The 19,260-nt window shown below is 37.2% G+C and overlaps 2 protein-coding genes across 4 annotated transcripts in view; both read left to right on the top strand.

Moving 5' to 3' along the window:
* mpz (myelin protein zero) overlaps positions 1 to 5,123 on the top strand; it is a 42,084-nt gene extending 36,961 nt beyond the window's left edge. The window contains exon 6 of one of the 3 annotated variants that reach the window (XM_062023167.1): positions 1,998 to 5,123. In XM_062023167.1, coding sequence (XP_061879151.1) covers positions 1,998 to 2,009 — 12 coding nt within the window. In that variant the 3' untranslated portion in view covers positions 2,010 to 5,123. The other 2 variants (XM_062023165.1, XM_062023166.1) reach the window with 2 other exon arrangements.
* Positions 5,124 to 10,385: 5,262 nt separating this feature from the next.
* The window catches only part of atp1a2a (ATPase Na+/K+ transporting subunit alpha 2a), a 180,544-nt gene continuing 171,669 nt past the window's right edge, over positions 10,386 to 19,260 (top strand). Inside the window, exon 1 of the mRNA XM_062023159.1 lies at positions 10,386 to 10,529. Coding sequence (XP_061879143.1) covers positions 10,518 to 10,529 — 12 coding nt within the window. The 5' untranslated portion in view covers positions 10,386 to 10,517. The remainder of the gene's footprint in view (positions 10,530 to 19,260) is intronic.

Genomic DNA, 19,260 nt, shown 5'->3' with positions numbered 1-19,260 from the left:
TGAATGTTTCAAACCACACACGCTTGTCCATTGCCTTCTTTGGACACATATTGAGCTAGCAAAATTAGAAAAATACTGTAAAAAAATCTAAAAAAAAAAAAAAAGGCACTCTAAGTCGCAATTAGCACAGTAGCTAACAGCAACACTGTGGATGTGTTGCCCGTAGACAAAATGGCTGCTCCACAACTTGTGGACGAAACGTTGGTACACAAAGACAAGGTTCGTACCGCAAAGCATATTTTTGTAAGGTCTGTGGTTTGTAAATCGAGGTTTCCTGTTTTGCAAAAGTTTTACCATGAGGCACTGAAAAAAACTGCCTTGCTGTGGGTACATGAGTGTATATATGTATATGTATATGTGTGTATATATATATATATATATATATATATATATATATATATATATATATATATATATATATATATATATATATATATATATATATATATATATATATATATATATGTATATGGATATATATATATATATATATATATATATGTATATGGATATATATATATATATATATATATATATATATGTATATGGATATATATATACATATATATATATATATATATATATATATATATATATATATATATATATATATATGTATATGGATATCTATATACATATATATGTATATATATATATATATACTGTATATATGTATGTGTATATGTATATATATATACTGTATATATGTATGTGTATATGTATGTGTATATGTATATATATACTGTATATATGTATGTATGTGTATATGTATATATATGTATATATATATGTATGTATATATATATATGTATGTATGTGTATATGTATATATATATGTATGTATGTGTATATGTATATATATATGTATGTATGTGTATATGTATATATATATGTATGTATGTGTATATGTATATATATATATATATGTATGTGTATACTGTATGTATGTATGTGTGTGTGTGTGGCGTGTGTGTTGTTGATGACATCACAGTTGTACGGAGCCCACCTGTCACTGTGTCCCATCCTAATGCATGGTTACCTTTTGTCACCCCCCACCTCCGCCCCAATCCAGCTGTGGACACCGCCCCCCCTCACTCTTGCTCCTCGCCCCTAAAAGCGACCGTTTCTCCGCCCCCTCACGTCCTCTTTGAATCAAATATTTTTTAAATGTGTTTTTTTCCTCTCCCCTTTACAACAGCTCCGCCCGTCCCGCTAGACCCTCCCTGAACCCTCCCCCCCCAAAACACCACCCTACCCACTTCGCACTCCTTTCCTCCTCGAGTGACTCTCCACCCCTGTTCTCCCCCCGGCCCCCTTCTCCCTTGCTTCCTCCGCAGGGCCCCGCGCCGCTCGCCGACCCCGCCAAGCTGAAGGCCTCGGAGAAGAAGAAGCAGGAGTCTCGCAAGGATAGGAAATAGGATACGGGGCGGGGCTGGGGCGGTCTCGCAGGCCGGCTGCTCCAGCCCCTGCGCCAGGCGGTGGCCAGGCCCCCGCCTGGGCGTAGCGTCGCCAGTAGGGCGGGTAACGAGGAGGGCGGCGGCCGGGTGCTGATGACCATCGAGCTGGAGATGACCCGCCAGAACGGCGCGGAGGGGCCCGGCAAGGGGAGCTCCCGACCTCCAGGCCTCCTCTCTCGGCTCGCCAACCAGCTCTCCTTCAAATAGGCGGGGGTGGTGGCCGGGGCCGGGGCGCCGGGGTGTTGATGCAGGAGCCGCCACCTATAATAAATGAGTCCAATGGTATCTCATCGACTGTACACGCAGATTTATGGGCCCCCTGTCGCCATTATCTTGTTGACTGGTCGTTTGATAACACCTCCTCGCTTAACCCCCCCTCCTCGCCCCCACGAGTGTCCGATACGCATCATGACGCCCCTTCTCCATGCCCCCCCGCCTTCTCCCTATGCCAATGTTTTTAACTGCTGTCCTGTCTCTTTTTCTCACTCCCCATCCCTTCTTCTTCTTCTTCTTCTTCTTCTTCTTCTCCTTGTGCTCCAGATAAAGGTCTGACTCCTCCGTGACGCCTCCGCCTCTCTAGTCTGCTCCACGCCGCCCCTTCTCTTCCGCGTTCTGCCGCCATTACTCGCCATTATCTCTCCTCCTTTAAAGCAGGCTGTAAGAGGCATAGTCCCGCTCTGTCGGTGGCAGCAGTGTCAAATAATTCCCCGTCGCCTCACCGCCGCCGCCCCTTTATGCACTCGTTGGGCAAAGTGTAAAAGTGTTTAAGGCCTAACTGCGCTCGTAACCTCCGCCAGAGGAGCCTTCTAGGCGTGCCTCAGGGTTTTCCCTCAATCTTCCCCCCCCCCCTTTTTTTTTACGACTCAATCTGGCGCACATTGCGAGCCTGGACCGCACCTCCGCTAGAGAAATACGACGCCGGCTCGCGGCCGACGGGAGATGGCGGACGATCGGAGCTGCCGGCCCAACGCAGCTAATGGAGGTCGTTTTCGCCGGCTATTTCGGGCCTTACTGTAACAGCTGCACATTTCTTGGAGGAGAGTGATCTTTAAGGGGGGGGGGGAGTGGGGGCCGGCGACTGACGAGCGGGGATGACGTCAGAGGCCTGAGGGCAGGCGGCGGACGCCCTCTGGGATTTTACAGTAACGAAGGCGCCCTCTTCATTTCCTGAAGGTCCACTTTGTGTCTTCACCTTTTATCTCTTCCACTTCCTGTCGTCTGGCCGCATTATTAGCCCACAGAAAAAGTCCGCTACACAATCCACTCTGCTCGTTAAGCCGCTCCTTATCTGACCTCACAGCCCGGCCCCCCTCCCCTTCGTTGTCCTTCAAAACGCCCCCCCTCACAAAGCGCCATTTCAACCTCGCCTTCCTTTGACCTTTCTGTTTCCGTTGCCTCAAATGCCAAAGCGCTCACCTCTGCCCGCTACTGGAAAAAGCAAAAACACACCAGGGCGGGAAGCCTTTGACGAGCTGTTCCTCCTGACTGACCAATGGCGGAATGTCAGGAATCATTGTTGAGTTCCGGAAGAAAAACCAATGCAGAACAAGCGTGGAATGTCATTTTTGTCGAGTAGAAACACAAACTAGCTTCATTCCTTTTCGTTATCGTCGTCGTCCGCGATATTTTCTTTTAAAATGGTAAATGGGTTATACCGTATTTTCCGCACTATAAGGCGCACCGGATTATAAGGCGCACCTTCAGTGAATGGCCTATTTTAAAACGTTGTTCATATATAAGGCGCACCGCATTATAAGGCGCATAGAATAGACGCTACAGTAGAGTCTGGGGTTACGTTATGCATCCCATAGTTGCGAGACCTGTTGTGGCTCAATATTGGTCCATATATAAGGCGCACCGGATTATAAGGCGCACCTTCAATGAATGGCCTATTTTAAAACGTTGTTCATATATAAGGCGCACCGCATTATAAGGCGCATAGACTAGACGCTACAGTAGAGGCTGGGGTTACGTTATGCATCCCATAGTTGCGAGACCTGTTGTGGCTCAATATTGGTCCATATATAAGGCGCACCGGATTATAAGGCGCACTGTCAGCTTTTGAGAAAATTGGAGGTTTTTAGGTGCGCCTTATAGTGCAGAAAATACGGTACTTGTATAGCGCTTTTCTACCTTCAAGGTACTCAAAGCGCTTTGACACTATTTCCACATTCACCCATTCACACACTGATGGCGGGAGCTGCCATGCAAGGCGCTAACCGCGACCCGTCATTGCTCAAGAACACAACGGACGTGACTGGGTTGGTAGAAGCTGGGGAATCGAACCAGGAACCCTCAGGTTGCTGGCACGGCCGCTCTCCCAACCGCGCCACGCCGTCCCCAAACGAGACTTTTTTCTTACCGAGGATGACCTGCGTCGGAACCCTTCCCAAACGTGGACGATTGAGAACCGAACTGTGCTTTTTTGGTGGAAACTTTGGTCAAGCTAAGCTTAATGTAAAATAACAAAGCGACAAAACAAAAGTAGCTGACCCGAGTAAAGATTTTTAAAAAACTAGTTGGAGGGTGGAGGTGGGACTAAGATCGGACTCACGGCAGGCAAATCCACATTCGTCTGCACACTTCCCCCCCCCAACGTTCACCACGAGCCATAGACGGATGGCGATCGGGTTGGACGGCCGAGACTTGAATGTTCCTTTCCAGTTCCTAGCAGGAGGCGCTACGAGACGTCGTAACTGGAGATGTTTCTTTGACTCTTCAGCCGGCCCTCGTTTTTCATGGACACTTGCTTCTAGAACGCTCCATGCTTGGCTTACCGAGCGTAGTCCAGAACCTCATCATTCATTTGGTCCTACGAACTGTCGCACCACCCTGATAGGACTTTCTAGAGCAGGGGTATTCATATTTTTTTTGTGAGGTCCACGTTTCTATAAAGCTAAGGACCGGGGGCCTCAAGTTTTTTTAACTGAATTTGCGGGCCGCCAGTTGAATAGCCTAAATGATGAAAAAGAGAGGACCTAAAACGTAACTTTGAGGAACACCACGAGTATAACTAAAGTTCAACAGACAACTACTGACTGCATCTAAACACCTTAGTTACGGAAAAAATGTGCACCAACCAAAAATGAGAGGACGTTAAAGGGTGCCCTGAAGAATGTAAATCACAAGTTTGGACCCCAGTGTTCTATGTTTGCTAGCAAAGTTAAAATGTCAATACAAGGATCTGCCAATGTGTTCATAGTGGTCCAAGTTCCTCTATACAACACGAGTACTCTAGTGTTTTTAGGAATTTACTGCAAAAAGGTTTGTCTTCCAAGTTTTGAACTGAACTAATACATTCCCGGGTCGCCAGTTGAATAGCCCTGTTCTAGATCCATCAGTACAGTATGAATTATTCCCAATATACATGAACATATGTAATTGCGTCCATGGAAACTGGACTTGTCCTGTATTTTAGCTTTAGCCCTCTAGCTAACAAATGAGAATGTTCACGCTAATTCCATTAAAACTTGTTTTCTTTGAATGTTTTATGAGCTGTATTAAATAGCAATAGTAACATTGACCCTCATTTGAAATTTGACTGGAGCTTCTTTTATGATTATTATTATTTTGACATTTGTTTTAATGCTTGTCGTCATTCTTAATGGATGTGTAATATTATTGTAAAAAGAACGTGAATAAACATTTAAGTCTTGAGACACACAAGTGCACTTTGTTTCTCTTCTGGTATATTATTTTAAAGCTATCAGCACAACAGCAGCTTATTAAATGCTAAAAAGTACAAAATATATATATTTTTTGACATTACCTTTTCTTTTTGTTTTAGAAAGACTGATTTTAAGCCTGTTGTGTCCGACCAGTCTTCCTCTCAGGGAATAAAACACACTGGTCCATCCCAAATTCTTTCAGATGACATATATGTTGAGGAAGAAGGACCACCAAGACAGAATAGCAATATTACCAAGTTTTACTAAAGCTTTAGGAGACCAGCCCTTACAATGCGGTAACAGCAGCATCAAGAAGCGGTCTGAAAATCAAACGGAAAGAGTCAGCCTATTTAGTATGACAACAGCCCGTCCTGCCCAGAAAGGAATACAGCCTTTTTGTTCTTTTGGCCTTCAAGGTGAAACACAGAGTTCACTAACGAGCATAAGGTAAAAAACACAAAGTGTACACATGGGGAAAATATTAGCTCCTTCAAACATGATTATGGATAAAGAAAGAACTCTTAAAAATATATGCATTCTCCATAAGCCACACCCACTTTTTGTACACACGTGTCAAAAGAACTCAGCATTTTTATTTCTCGTTTCTATTTTTTCCCTCTATGTCTTCTACCCTTGTAAGTAAAATAGTAATATAAAAAAAGCAGACTGAAAACATCGGAAATTAAATTTTCAACGATCACATTTGCATGGTAAACTGGGCAGAATTCCATCCTTAGTGCCCTCCCGACTCCAGATTTGAACACATTTTCAAGCGCCGGTTGTGTTTCCTGGGCAACTTGAGGCAGAGGGATGTGCCGCCTCACACGCTGAGGAACGGACAGGGAGAGTCGTCGAAAACAACACCACTCTTTGGGAATAAAACCTAAACCTTCTTCCCACCTCCAAAGACATGCACCTGCTGGGGATAGGCCAGGGGTGTCAAACGTACGGCCCGCGGGCCGGACCTGGCCCGCGAACAGGTTTTATCCGGCCCGCCGGATGAGTTTGCTAAGTATAAAAATGAGCCGACATTTTTTAATGAAAGAAACTGCTGTTCTAAATGTGTCCACTGGATGTCGCAATAGCAATTATTTGTAGATGATGCTACATATGTAAAAAAATAAAATAAATAAACCACATGTTAGTGCACCAGTTGAGGAAAATGATCAAACTACATAAATAACATACTGTAATTTGATTTTGATATCATTTTCTTATCTTCATAGATTAAAAATTAACACCAATGAGTTGACTGATGAACATTATCACAGAATAACGACAAACAAAAATAGAATACTATTAACCGCAACATGTAAGTGTAAAAAAAACATTATGATTTGTCCATTTTCGGAATGTGCTTGTTCAATTTTTAAACAAAGAAAACAACCTGATGTCTTTATTTTTAAGTTATCGTGCCGGGATTTTACCAGTCCGGCCCACTTGGGAGTAGATTTTTCTCCATGTGGCCCCCCGATCTAAAAGGAGTTTGACACCCCTGGGATAGGCTGATTGGCAACACTAAGTTGGCCTTCGAACAGGTTTTAGTATAAAAAAAATTGTAAATGTGTCCACTAGATGTCACAATAGCAATTCTTTGTATCTTTGTAGATTGTACTACACATGTAAAAAAAAATAAACCGCATGATGTTAGTGCACCAGTCAAGGAAAATGATCAAACTACATAAATAACATCCTGTAATTTGATTTTGATATAATTTTCTTATCTTCATAGATTAAAAATTAACACCAATGAGTTGACTGATGAACATTATCACAGAATAACGACAAATAAAGATAGAATACTAATAACTGCAACATGTAAGTGTAAAAAAAACCCTAACAACATTATGATTTGTCCATTTTCAGAATGTGCTTGTTCAATTTTTAAACAAAGAAAATAATCTGAAGTTGTCTTTATTTTTAAGTTATCGTGCCGTGATTTTACCAGTCCGGCCCACTTGGGAGTAGATTATTCTCCATGGGGCCCCCGATCTAAAAGGAGTTTGACACCCCTGGGATAGGCTGATTGGCAACACTAAGTTGGCCTTCGAACAGGTTTTAGTATAAAAATTAACCAACATTTTTTAATGAAAGAAACTGCTGTTCTAAATGTGTCCACTAGATGTCACATTAGCAATTCTTTGTAGATGATGCTACATATGTAAAAAAATAAATAAACCACATGATGTTAGTGCACCAGTCAAGGAAAATGATCAAACTACATAAATAACTGATTGATTTAGATATTATTTTTTTTATGTTGATAGATTGAAAATGAACACCAATGAGTTGACTGATGAACATTATCACATCATTTATTCAAAAGGTATAAATAATGACAAATAAAGATAGAATACTATTAACCGCAACATGTATGTGTAAAAAAAACCAACATTATAATTTGTACATTTTCAGAATGTGCTTGTTCTATTTCTAAACAAAGAAAACAACCTGAAATTGTCTTTATTTTTAAGTTATCGTGCCGTGATTTTACCAGTCCGGCCCACTTGGGAGTAGATTATTCTCCATGGGGCCCCCGATCTAAAAGGAGTTTGACACCCCTGGGATAGGCTGATTGGCAACACTAAGTTGGCCTTCATGCCACCCCTACCCCCTACCCCACCACCCCGCGAGTGACAAGTATATGGATGATAATTATTTTATTGTGCAATTTAATTAATGCAACAGTTTTTTTCACCACACCACCTTCTGGCGACGTGGATGCAAAAATGACCATTGCAACTCACCTCCAAATGCATTTCTATTGCACGTTAAAACACTAATCTTCAGTTAATAATCAATACTTCACAAGAAATCGAGCAAACGCGGTATTTTATCCAAGTAGAATGTGAGTTGGTGAGTAAGAATCACACTCGTGGCGCCTCATTGACGCCACTTGCAGAAGTATGTTTTACAGGGAGCACGGAAACTAGCGAGTGGCGTAAAAATATGCATCGTTGATGTCACGGTGGCACCTGTGGCATCTGCTGCGTGGGCACGCTGGCGCTGCCCCGGCTCGCCGTATGCTGCTCGACACGTGGCGCCGATATCAGCTGCTCTCGAGCACGTACAAATAAACTTGTCGGCATGTTTGAGACCCACTGTGGTAACAAAACCGTTAATTTGGACAGATTTTAGAAGTAGATCTGCATTTATAATGTTGTAGCTGCATTTAGAATTTGATTAGGCGTGGATGAGCTTCCTTTCGCCTTTGACCCGCCTTGACGTATCAAGCTTCTCAGAATTACTCCTAAGAAGTCTGCTAAGAGTTGACTTAAGAGTAAATAAATTCTTCGCTGAAAGCTGCACTTAAAAGTTAGTTATCAAGCGTCTTACTCACACTTTCAGCGAAGTGTAGGACTGAATCTTAAGTGTCACACTCAGAGCTGAATTACGACATTACTATGTGCCGTAAACGGAATTTTAGGTGACGTCATTTCTGTGTCCATAGAAATGACCAATCACGGAAGGGAATCCCTTGTCTAAGAATAAAGAAATATCTTGGAAATATTTAAGTGGACAATGGGAGTGTATATTTTGACAATAAACTACAAAATAATACAAAACAAACTAGTCCCCGCCGGCACTCACGCTACCGCTCCCTCTCTTCTCTCGCCCACACACTCACTGACGTCACTCACCTCACGGCCACACACATACGCTACTGTCATAACATTTTCTTTCCAATTCATTAATTAGGCAACTAATTTGAAACTGGTGTGGGTGGCTCTATATATACTAGCCCACTGCAGACACATGCAGAAATCAACAAGGAATCGAAAAGTATTAAATCTGTGACAAAAATAATATCCGCTCTGTCTAAACGATACCGTTTGATCAGCTGCTCGTCATCAAAAAAAAAAAAACATTGTTCCGTTCCCTGAACGTTCTCGCACGTCTCTCTCGCCTCAGTGCCATCCCCTGCTGGCAACTCCTAACCACTTAAGACACCTCTGAAGGTCTCTTAAATATCGTGGAGAGTAGGAGTGATTCTTAGACTTAACAACGTTGATAAAAAAACTTTTATTCTTAAGTTTGAGAGTAGGACTAAATTTCGCAAATTCTCAGGACTTAAGTGTAAAATGGCACTCTAAGAAGCTTGATAAGTACGGCCCCTGGTCTTTGAGGAAATGGATGTTGTCATCCTCAGGAACCCGGCAAATCACTCCTCTGACACCTGTTTCTATTGATTAAATTTGAGCGCTTCTGGTTTCTGTCAGCTTCAAACACTGATGACATCTATTAAACAAGACAAGCAGCAAGGAATTAAACCGAGACAGAATTACATTTGTCTCAATTGAGGAGAAACGTCTGGGCTGTGTCCCACCGCGCTCTGACGTAAGATTGTGCGCCTCCTCTTTTAATTGGACTTTCCCTGATTACATGGCAACAGCTGTTTCTAAGGGAGGGGGGTCGTAAACAGCCGCCGCGTTCGGTTACAAAACGGTTCAAAGAAAAGGTTGGTTCAAAGAAAAGGTGGTAAACAACCGTTGCCCTCGGTCACAAAACAGTTCAAAGGAAAGGTGCCTGGAGGGGGGTCAGGCCCTGCCTCCTCTCCGCTTTGTAGATCTCGGGTCGATAAGAATAACAGGTGATTAGACAACTAGCCCCAGCTGGGCAATCTAATCACCCGTCAGCTGTGTTCCAAAGCCGGCCCTGCAGCAAGCGCGCCGACCACGCCCCCCCTCCACGCATATACCGTAACTTTGTCTTGAATTTGAAAAAAAAAATTTAAAAAAATTTCACTACAGAAGGGTTCAGTGAATGCGCATATAAAACTGGTGGGGTTCGGTACCTCCAACAAGGTTAAGAACCACTGCTCTATAAAGATACAAATAATTGCTATTGCGACATCTAGTGGACACATGTAGAACAGCAGTTTTTTTTTTAAATTAAAACATTTCAGGTTAATTTTTATACTTAGCAAACTCATCCCGTGGGCCGGATAAAACCTGTTCGCGGGCCTGATCCGGTCCTCGGGCCTCACGTTTGACACCACTGCTGTAGGGGCTTTTTGAACAGGTGGAGGTATCAACCATATATGTCACCCCTCAACCTCCCTCGCTCCAACAGAGTGGGAGTGATGAGATTCATGTTACCCTCACGTGGCGGAGGGGCTGCCCCTGTGTGTGTGTGTGTGTGTGTGTGTGTGTGTGTGTGTGTGTGTGTGTGTGTGTGTGTGTGTGTGTGTGTGTGTGTGTGTGTGTGTGTGTGTGTGTGTGTGTGTGTGTGTGTGTGTGTGTGTGTGTGTGTGTGTGTGTGTTTCCAGGCCCCCAAAAAAGTAACAAGTGTCTCCCACACGTGGTGGCGGTCAATGTCAGACGAGGGTCTGAGCCGTGTCCCCTCAGTGTCTTCCTTCACGTCCTAACCTGCCGTCTTGTGGATATCCAACATGGGCGCAGGGGTGAGTGCTTGTCAATCTTTTTGATTTCACGTTATTATTTGTCATTATTTCAAATGTTTTTGTGTGAATTTAAAAAAAAAAAAAAAGTTATGTTTAAAAATGCCATGTGACGCAATTTGGATGCGAGGGACAAGCGGTAGAAAATGGATGGATGAATGGCGAGGACGCCATTGTTGTTTTAATGAGGGATTGGTGACCACGTTCACCTCCTCCTGCTGCACGCGACGGGCCGACATGCGCACGTGTGTCCTGGTGAGGGCTGAGTGTCAGCAGCAGGTGACTTCCATGTTGCTGTGTGTGTGTGTGTGTGTGTGTGTGTGTGTGCGTGTGTGTGTGTGTGTGTGTGTGTGTGTGTGTGTGTGTGTGTGTGTGTGTGTGTGTGTGTGTGTGTGTGTGTGTGTGTGTGTTCCTGTATTTCTACCCTTCTTGAGACATCAACAAGGAAAAGTAGCTTCCATATGAGGACCGGTGAACAAGTTAGGACATAAATCATGGTCCCTATACGGAAAACCATTGCAGCTAATAGAGAATGTCTCATTTGCACCCCTGGTGGTGAAATCTATCAAAATTAGGGTGGTCCCAAAAAGTTTATTTTTTAATTTTTTTAATTGACTGTGTGTGTCGGTTTTAGAAGTGCTCCCCCTCTCGTCAACATATGAAATAACAAGTGTGTGTAGACATTTGAAGTGCTCCCCCTCGTCAACATATGTAATAAGTGTGTGTAAGAAATTGAAATGCGCCCCCTTTGGCCTAAATTAATAAAGAAAAAAAGAAAAAAAACCTAAGAGCTGTCTTTTTCTCACAATGTGTCGACTTTTTTCTTATGAAAATGGGAACAATTTCTCATATTCTTTCTGTTTCTGTAATATCGCAATATTTTCTCGTAAAATTATGACTTTTTTTATTTAAATTTTTTTACTTTTTAATGCAAAATGGTGACATTTGTCATATAAAATTCGGACTTTTATCACAATATTGCCAATTTTTTTGTTGTTCTTGTAAAAAAGTTACATTTTTTTTGGAGTAAAATGATGACTTTTGTGACAATTTGTCATAACTTTTATGTCAAAATCAGTCAAAGAAAATTATGACAAATTGTGACAAAAGTCATAATTTTACTCAAAAAATTTCACTTTTTTTTTCACAATATTGTGATTAAAGTCAGAATTTTATGTGACAAATGTCACCATTTTGCATTAAAAAGTCAAATTTTTCATATAAAATTCTGACTTTAATCACGATATTGCATTTTCATTTTTTTGTTCTTGTAAAAAAGTGAAATTTTTTGAGTAAAATTATGACTTTTGTCACAATTTGTCATAATTGTTATGTCAAAATCAGTCAAAAAAAATTATGACAAATTGTGACAAAAGTCATAATTTTACTCCAAAAATGTCACTTTTTTAAAAGAACAACAAAAAAATTGGCAATATTGTGATTAAAGTCTGAATTTTATGTGACAAATGTCACCATTTTGCATTAAAAAGTCAAATTTGTCATATAAAATTCTGACTTTTATCACAATATTGCCAATTTTTTTGTTGTTCTTGTAAAAAAGTGACATTTTTTTGGAGTAAAATTATGACTTTTGTCACAATTTGTCATAACTTTTATGTCAAAATCAGTCAAAAAAAATTATGACAAATTGTGACAAAAGTCATAATTTTACTCAAAAAATTTCACTTTTTTACAACAACAAAAAAATTGGCAATATTGTGATTAAAGTCAGAATTTTATGTGACAAATGTCACCATTTTGCATTAAAAAGTCAAATTTTTCATATAAAATTCTGACTTTAATCACGATATTGCCATTTTAATTTTTTTGTTCTTGTAAAAAAGTGAAATTTTTTTAGTAAAATTATGACTTTTGTCACAATTTGTCATAATTATGTCAAAATCAGTCAAAAAAAATTATGACAAATTGTGACAAAAGTCATAATTTTACTCCAAAAATATCACTTTTTTAAAAGAACAACAAAAAAATTGGCAATATTGTGATTAAAGTCTGATTTTATGTGACAAATGTCACCATTTTGCATTAAAAAGTCAAATTTTTCATATAAAATTCGGACTTTAATCACGATATTGCCATTTTAATTTTTTTGTTCTTGTAAAAAAGTGAAATTTTTTGAGTAAAATTATGACTTTTGTCACAATTTGTCATAATTATGTCAAAATCAGTCAAAAAAAATGATGACAAATTGTGACAAAAGTCATAATTTTACTCCAAAAATATCACTTTTTTAAAAGAACAACAAAAAAATTGGCAATATTGTGATTAAAGTCTGATTTTATGTGACAAATGTCACCATTTTGCATTAAAAAGTCAAATTTGTCATATAAAATTCTGACTTTAATCACGATATTGCCAATTTTTTTTGTTCTTGTAAAAAAGTGACATTTTTTTGAGTAAAATTATGACTTTTGTCACAATTTGTCATAACTTTTATGTCAAAATCAGTCAAAAAAAATTATGACAAATTGTGACAAAAGTCATAATTTTACTCAAAAAATTTCACTTTTTTACAACAACAACAAAATTGGCAATATTGTGATTAAAGTCAGAATTTTATGTGACAAATGTCACCATTTTGCATTAAAAAGTCAAATTTTTCATATAAAATTCTGACTTTAATCACGATATTGCCATTTTCATTTTTTTGTTCTTGTAAAAAAGTGAAATTTTTTGAGTAAAATTATGACTTTTGTCACAATTTGTCATATTTGTTATGTCAAAATCAGTCAAAAAAAATTATGAAAAATTGTGACAAAAGTCATAATTTTACTCCAAAAATTTAACTTTTTTAAAAGAACAAAAAAATTGGCAATATTGTGATTAAAGTCAGAATTTTATGTGACAAATGTCACCATTTTGCATTAAAAAGTCAAATTTGTCATATAAAATTCTGACTTTAATCACGATATTGCCAATTTTTTTTGTTGTTCTTGTAAAAAAGTGACATTTTTTTGGAGTAAAATTATGACTTTTGTCACAATTTGTCATAACTTTTATGTCAAAATCAGTCAAAAAAAATTATGACAAGTTGTGACAAAAGTCATAATTTTACTAAAAAAAGTTCACTTTTTTACAACAACAACAAAAAAATTGGCAATATTGTGATTAAAGTCAGAATTTTATGTGACAAATGTCACCATTTTGCATTAAAAAGTCAAATTTTTCATATAAAATTCTGACTTTAATCACGATATTGCCATTTTCATTTTTTTGTTCTTGTAAAAAAGTGAATTTTTTTGAGTAAAATTATGACTTTTGTCACAATTTGTCATAATTGTTATGTCAAAATCAGTCCAAAAAAATTATGAAAAATTGTGACAAAAGTCATAATTTTACTCCAAAAATGTCACTTTTTTAAAAGAACAAAAAAATTGGCAATATTGTGATTAAAGTCAGAATTTTATGTGACAAATGTCACCATTTTGCATTAAAAAGTCAAATTTTTCATATAAAATTCTGACTTTAATCACGATATTGCCATTTAAATTTTTTTGTTCTTGTAAAAAAGTGAAATTTTTTGAGTAAAATTATGACTTCTGTCACAATTTGTCATAATTATGTCAAAATCAGTCCAAAAAAATTATGAAAAATTGTGACAAAAGTCATAATTTTACTCCAAAAATTTCACTTTTTTAAAAGAACAAAAAAATTGGCAATATTGTGATTAAAGTCAGAATTTTATGTGACAAATGTCACCATTTTGCATTAAAAAGTCAAATTTGTCATATAAAATTCTGACTTTAATCACGATATTGCCAATTTTTTTGTTGTTCTTGTAAAAAAGCGACATTTTTTGAGTAAAATTATGACTTTTGTCACAATTTGTCATAATTGTTATGTCAGAATCAGTCAAAAAAAATGATGACAAATTGTGACAAAAGTCATAATTTTACTCCAAAAATTTCACTTTTTTAAAAGAACAAAAACATTGGCAATATTGTGATTAAAGTCTGAATTTTATGTGACAAATGTCACCATTTTGCATTAAAAAGTAACAATTTTAAATAAAAAAGTCATAATTTTACGAGAAAATATTGCAATATTACAGAACCAGAAAGAATATGACAAATTGTTCCCAGTTTTATAAGAAAAAAGTTGACACATTGTGAGAAAAAGACTGCTTTTATTCTTTTTTTTTTTTTTTAAATTGACTCCGTCGGTTTTAAAAGTGCTCCCCCTCTGGTCAACATATTAAATAACAAGTGTGTGTAGACATTTTAAGTGCCCCCTCTCTGGCCAACATATGTAATAACAAGTGTGTGTAAGAAATTGAAATGCGACCCCTTTGGCCTAAATTAATAAAGAAACAATTTGTGACTTTTGTCATAATTTTGACATATTTATTGTCATAATTTGGACAAAAATTATGACAAATTGTGACAAAAGTCATAATTTTTACTCAAAAAATGTCACTTTTTTTTTTTACAAGAACAACAAAAAAATTGGCAATATTGAGATTCAAGTCAGAATTTTATATGACAAATGTCACCATTTTGCATTAAAAAGTAACAATTTTAAATAAAAAAGTCATAATTTTACGAGAAAATATTGCAATATTACAGAACCAGAAAGAATATGACAAATTGTTCCCAGTTTTATAAGAAAAAAGTTGACACATTGTGAGAAAAAGACTGCTTTTATTTTTTTTTTTTAATTTTTAAATTGACTCTGTCGGTTTTAAAAGTGCTCCCCCTCTGGTCAACATATTGAATAAGTGTGTGTAGACATTTTAAGTGCCCCCTCTCTGGCCAACATATGTAATAACAAGTGTGTGTAAGAAATTGAAATGCGACCCCTTTGGCCTAAATTAATAAAGAAACAATTTGTGACTTTTGTCATAATTTTGACATATTTATTGTCATAATTTGGACAAAAATTATGACAAATTGTGACAAAAGTCATAATTTTTACTCAAAAAATTTCACTTTTTTTTTTTACAAGAACAACAAAAAAATTGGCAATATTGAGATTCAAGTCAGAATTTTATGTGACAAATGTCACCATTTTACATTAAAAAGTAACAATTTTAAATAAAAAAGTCATAATTTTACGAGAAAATATTGCAATATTACAGAACCAGAAAGAATATGACTAATTGTTCCCAGTTTTATAAGAAAAAAGTTGACACATTGTGAGGAAAAAGACTGCTTTTATTTCGTTATTTTATTTTTTTTAATTGACTGTGTGTCGGTTTTAAAAGTGCTCCCCCTCTGGTCAACATATGAAATAACAAGTGTGTGTAAACATTTTAAGTGCTCCCCCTCTGGTCAACATATGTAATAAGTGTGTGTAAGAAATTGAAATGTGCCCCCTTTGGCCAAAATTAATAAAGAAACAAAAAATAAATAAATAAAAGCAGTCTTTTTCTTACGGAGCCCCTAAAGGGACATAGGGGAAAAAACATTTTCAGCGGGAATTTTTTTTTTTTTTTTCAAAAAAAAAATTAAAAACATTTTTATCCCCCAAAATTTGTTTTCCCCCATGTCCGTTTAGGGGCTCCATACATATCTAAAAAAAAAAAAAATAACCCCCCCCCCAAATTTTTTCCCCCATGTCCCTTTAGGGGCTCCGTATTTTCTCACAATGTGTCGACTTTTTTCTTATAAAACTGGGAACAATTTGTCATATTCTTTCTGGTTCTGTAATATTGCAATATTTTCTCGTAAAATTATTATTTTCTATTATTAAATTGTTACTTTTTAATGCAAAATGGTGACATTTGTCATATGAAATTCTGACTTTAATCACAATATTGCCAATTTGTCCAGGGTGTACCCCGCCTTCCGCCCGAATGCAGCTGAAATAGGCTCCAGCACCCCCCGCGACCCCGAAAGGGATAAGCGGTAGAAAATGGATGGATGGATGGACAGAAAGAATATGAGAAATTGTTCCCAGTTTTATAAGAAAAAAGTCGACACATTGTGAGAAAAAGACTGCTTTTAGGGTTTTTTTTGTTCTTTATTAATTTAGGCCAAAGGGGGCGCAATTCAATTTCTAACACACACTTGTTATTTCATATGTTGGCCAGAGACGGAGCACTTAAAATGTCTACACACACTTGTTATTTCATATGTTGACCAGAGGGGGAGCACTTTTAAAAAACGACACACAGTCAATTTTGTTGTTCTTGTAAAAAAAGTGCAATTTTTTTAGTAAAATTATGACGTTTGTCACAATTTGTCATCATTTTTGTCAAAATTTTGCCAAGTAAAATTACGATTATTATTATAACATTGCCAAAATTTAAAAGTTTTCTTATAAAATTGTGACTTTTGTCCAGTAAAATTGCGACTCTTTACATAAAATTGCCAACATTTTAAGCTTTTCTTGTAAAATTGCGACTGTCAATGAGTAGAATTCCAACGTTTATCATAATATTGCACAAATGTTCAGTTTTTCTTGTAAAATTTTGACTTGCGCTGAGTAAAATTACGACTTTTATTATAATACTGGCAAAATTTTAAGTTTTTCTTCCAACTCATTTTTCACAACAAGCCTTTTTTTAAATATTTGCATAGTATGTATATATTATTATTCTTGTAAATACACATCTTTATCCATCTAGAAAGGGTGGTCCTAAAGAGGCAGGCATTTTTCACAGGTCTCAAGAAGGTAACAAATACAATAATGTGTGTGTGTGTGTGTGTGTGTGTGTGTGTTTGTGTGTGTGTGTGTGTGTGTGTGTGTGTTTTTAGAACGATACGATCCAAAACAATTCAGTGAGTTGAAATTGTTTCAGTAACTTTTTAGCAAAAAAAAAAAAAACAATCAGTGTGACTGTAAAATGGACGCTGGACACTGTGGGTGAAGTTTCCTATATTCCTGTTATTCCTTGTAAGGGAATTATGTATGAATGAATTATAGATACACACAAGAAAGTAAACAATGCATTTACATATTATTTGCATAAAGTGCAACCAACACTTTAGGTTGAAATAACAAGAGGAAACATGTTCAACATTCATGCAACTTTCAATAAAAGTACAGTGACCAACATTTTAACAGTAGATGATTAAACCTGCTAAAGAAAGTTCCCTGACAGTATCTGGAAGTGTGAAAGTCAGAAGGAAACTTCAGTGTAAGAAAAAGAGAATAATTTAAAGGGGAACTGCACTTTTTTATTTTTTTATTTTGCCCATCATCCACAATCCTTATGTGAAACCTACGGAGCCCCTAAAGGAACATGGGGGATTTAAAAAAAAAAAAAACATTTATTAATTTTTTTTTTTTTTTTTTTAGACATGTACCTCGTGCGCACGAGAAACTTTTTATATATTTTTAAAACATTTTTTTTATAACTTTATAAAAAGTTTCTCTTGCGCACAAGATAGTTTCTCGTCGCACAAGATACATGTCTTTAATTTTGCATTAAAAAGTAACAATTTTAAATAAAAAAAGTCATAATTTTACGAGAAAATATTGCAATATTACAGAACCAGAAAGAATATGACTAATTGTTCCCAGTTTTATAAGAAAAAAGTTGACACATTGTGAGAAAAAGACTGCTTTTATTTCGTTATTTTATTTTTTTTAATTGACTGTGTGTCGGTTTTAAAAGTGCTCCCCCTCTGGTCAACATATGAAATAACAAGTGTGTGTAAACATTTTAAGTGCTCCCCCTCTGGTCTGGTAACACACACTTGTTATTACATATGTAATAACAAGTGTGTGTAAGAAATTGAAATGTGCCCCCTTTGGCCAAAATTAATAAAGAAACAAAAAATAAATAAATAAAAGCAGTCTTTTTCTTACGGAGCCCCTAAAGGGACATGGGGGAAAAAACATTTTGGGCGGGAATTTTATTTTATTTTTTCAAAAAAATTTTAAAAAAAAGTTTTATCCCCACCCCCCATGTCCCTTTAGGGGCCCCGTAGAAACCAAAACATACAGTATGTTTTTCTTTTCTTTTTTACGCATTCCAATTTAATGGGATTCGCTCTATTCCGCCTATAAAGTGCTCTAAAAGGATCCCTAAATCTCTATCAGTGTTTTATAAACGTGCTGTAAGTACATATGTAGTGTAGTTACAGGCACATTCATAATAACATGTACACACCCCGTTTCCATATGAGTTGGGAAATTGTGTTAGATGTAAATACAAACGGAATACAATGATTTGCAAATAATTTTCAACCCATATTCAGTTGAATATGCTACAAAGACAACATATTTGTTGTTCAAACTCATAAACATTTTTTTTTGTGCAAATAATCATTAACTTTAGAATTTGATGGCAGCAACACGTGACAAAAAAGTTGGGAAAGGTGGCAATAAATACTGATAAAGTTGAGGAATGCTCATCAAACACTTATTTGGAACATCCCACAGGTGTGCAGGCTAATTGGGAACAGGTGGGTGCCATGATTGGGTATAAAAGTAGATTCCATGAAATGCTCAGTCATTCACAAACAAGGATGGGGCGAGGGTCACCACTTTGTCAACAAATGCGTGAGCAAATTGTTGAACAGTTTAAGAAAAACCTTTCTCAACCAGCTATTGCAAGGAATTTAGGGATTTCACCATCTACGCTACGTAATATCATCAAAGGGTTCAGAGAATCTGGAGAAATCACTGCACGTAAGCAGCTAAGCCCGTGACCTTCCATCCCTCAGGCTGTACTGCATCAACAAGCAACATCAGTGTGTAAAGGATATCACCACATGGGCTCAGGAACACTTCAGAAACCCACTGTCAGTAACTACAGTTGGTCGCT

Source organism: Entelurus aequoreus, linkage group LG16 (genome assembly GCF_033978785.1).
Source record: "Entelurus aequoreus isolate RoL-2023_Sb linkage group LG16, RoL_Eaeq_v1.1, whole genome shotgun sequence".
Lineage (NCBI taxonomy): Eukaryota > Metazoa > Chordata > Actinopteri > Syngnathiformes > Syngnathidae > Entelurus > Entelurus aequoreus.
This window is presented reverse-complemented; position numbering and strand designations above follow the sequence as displayed.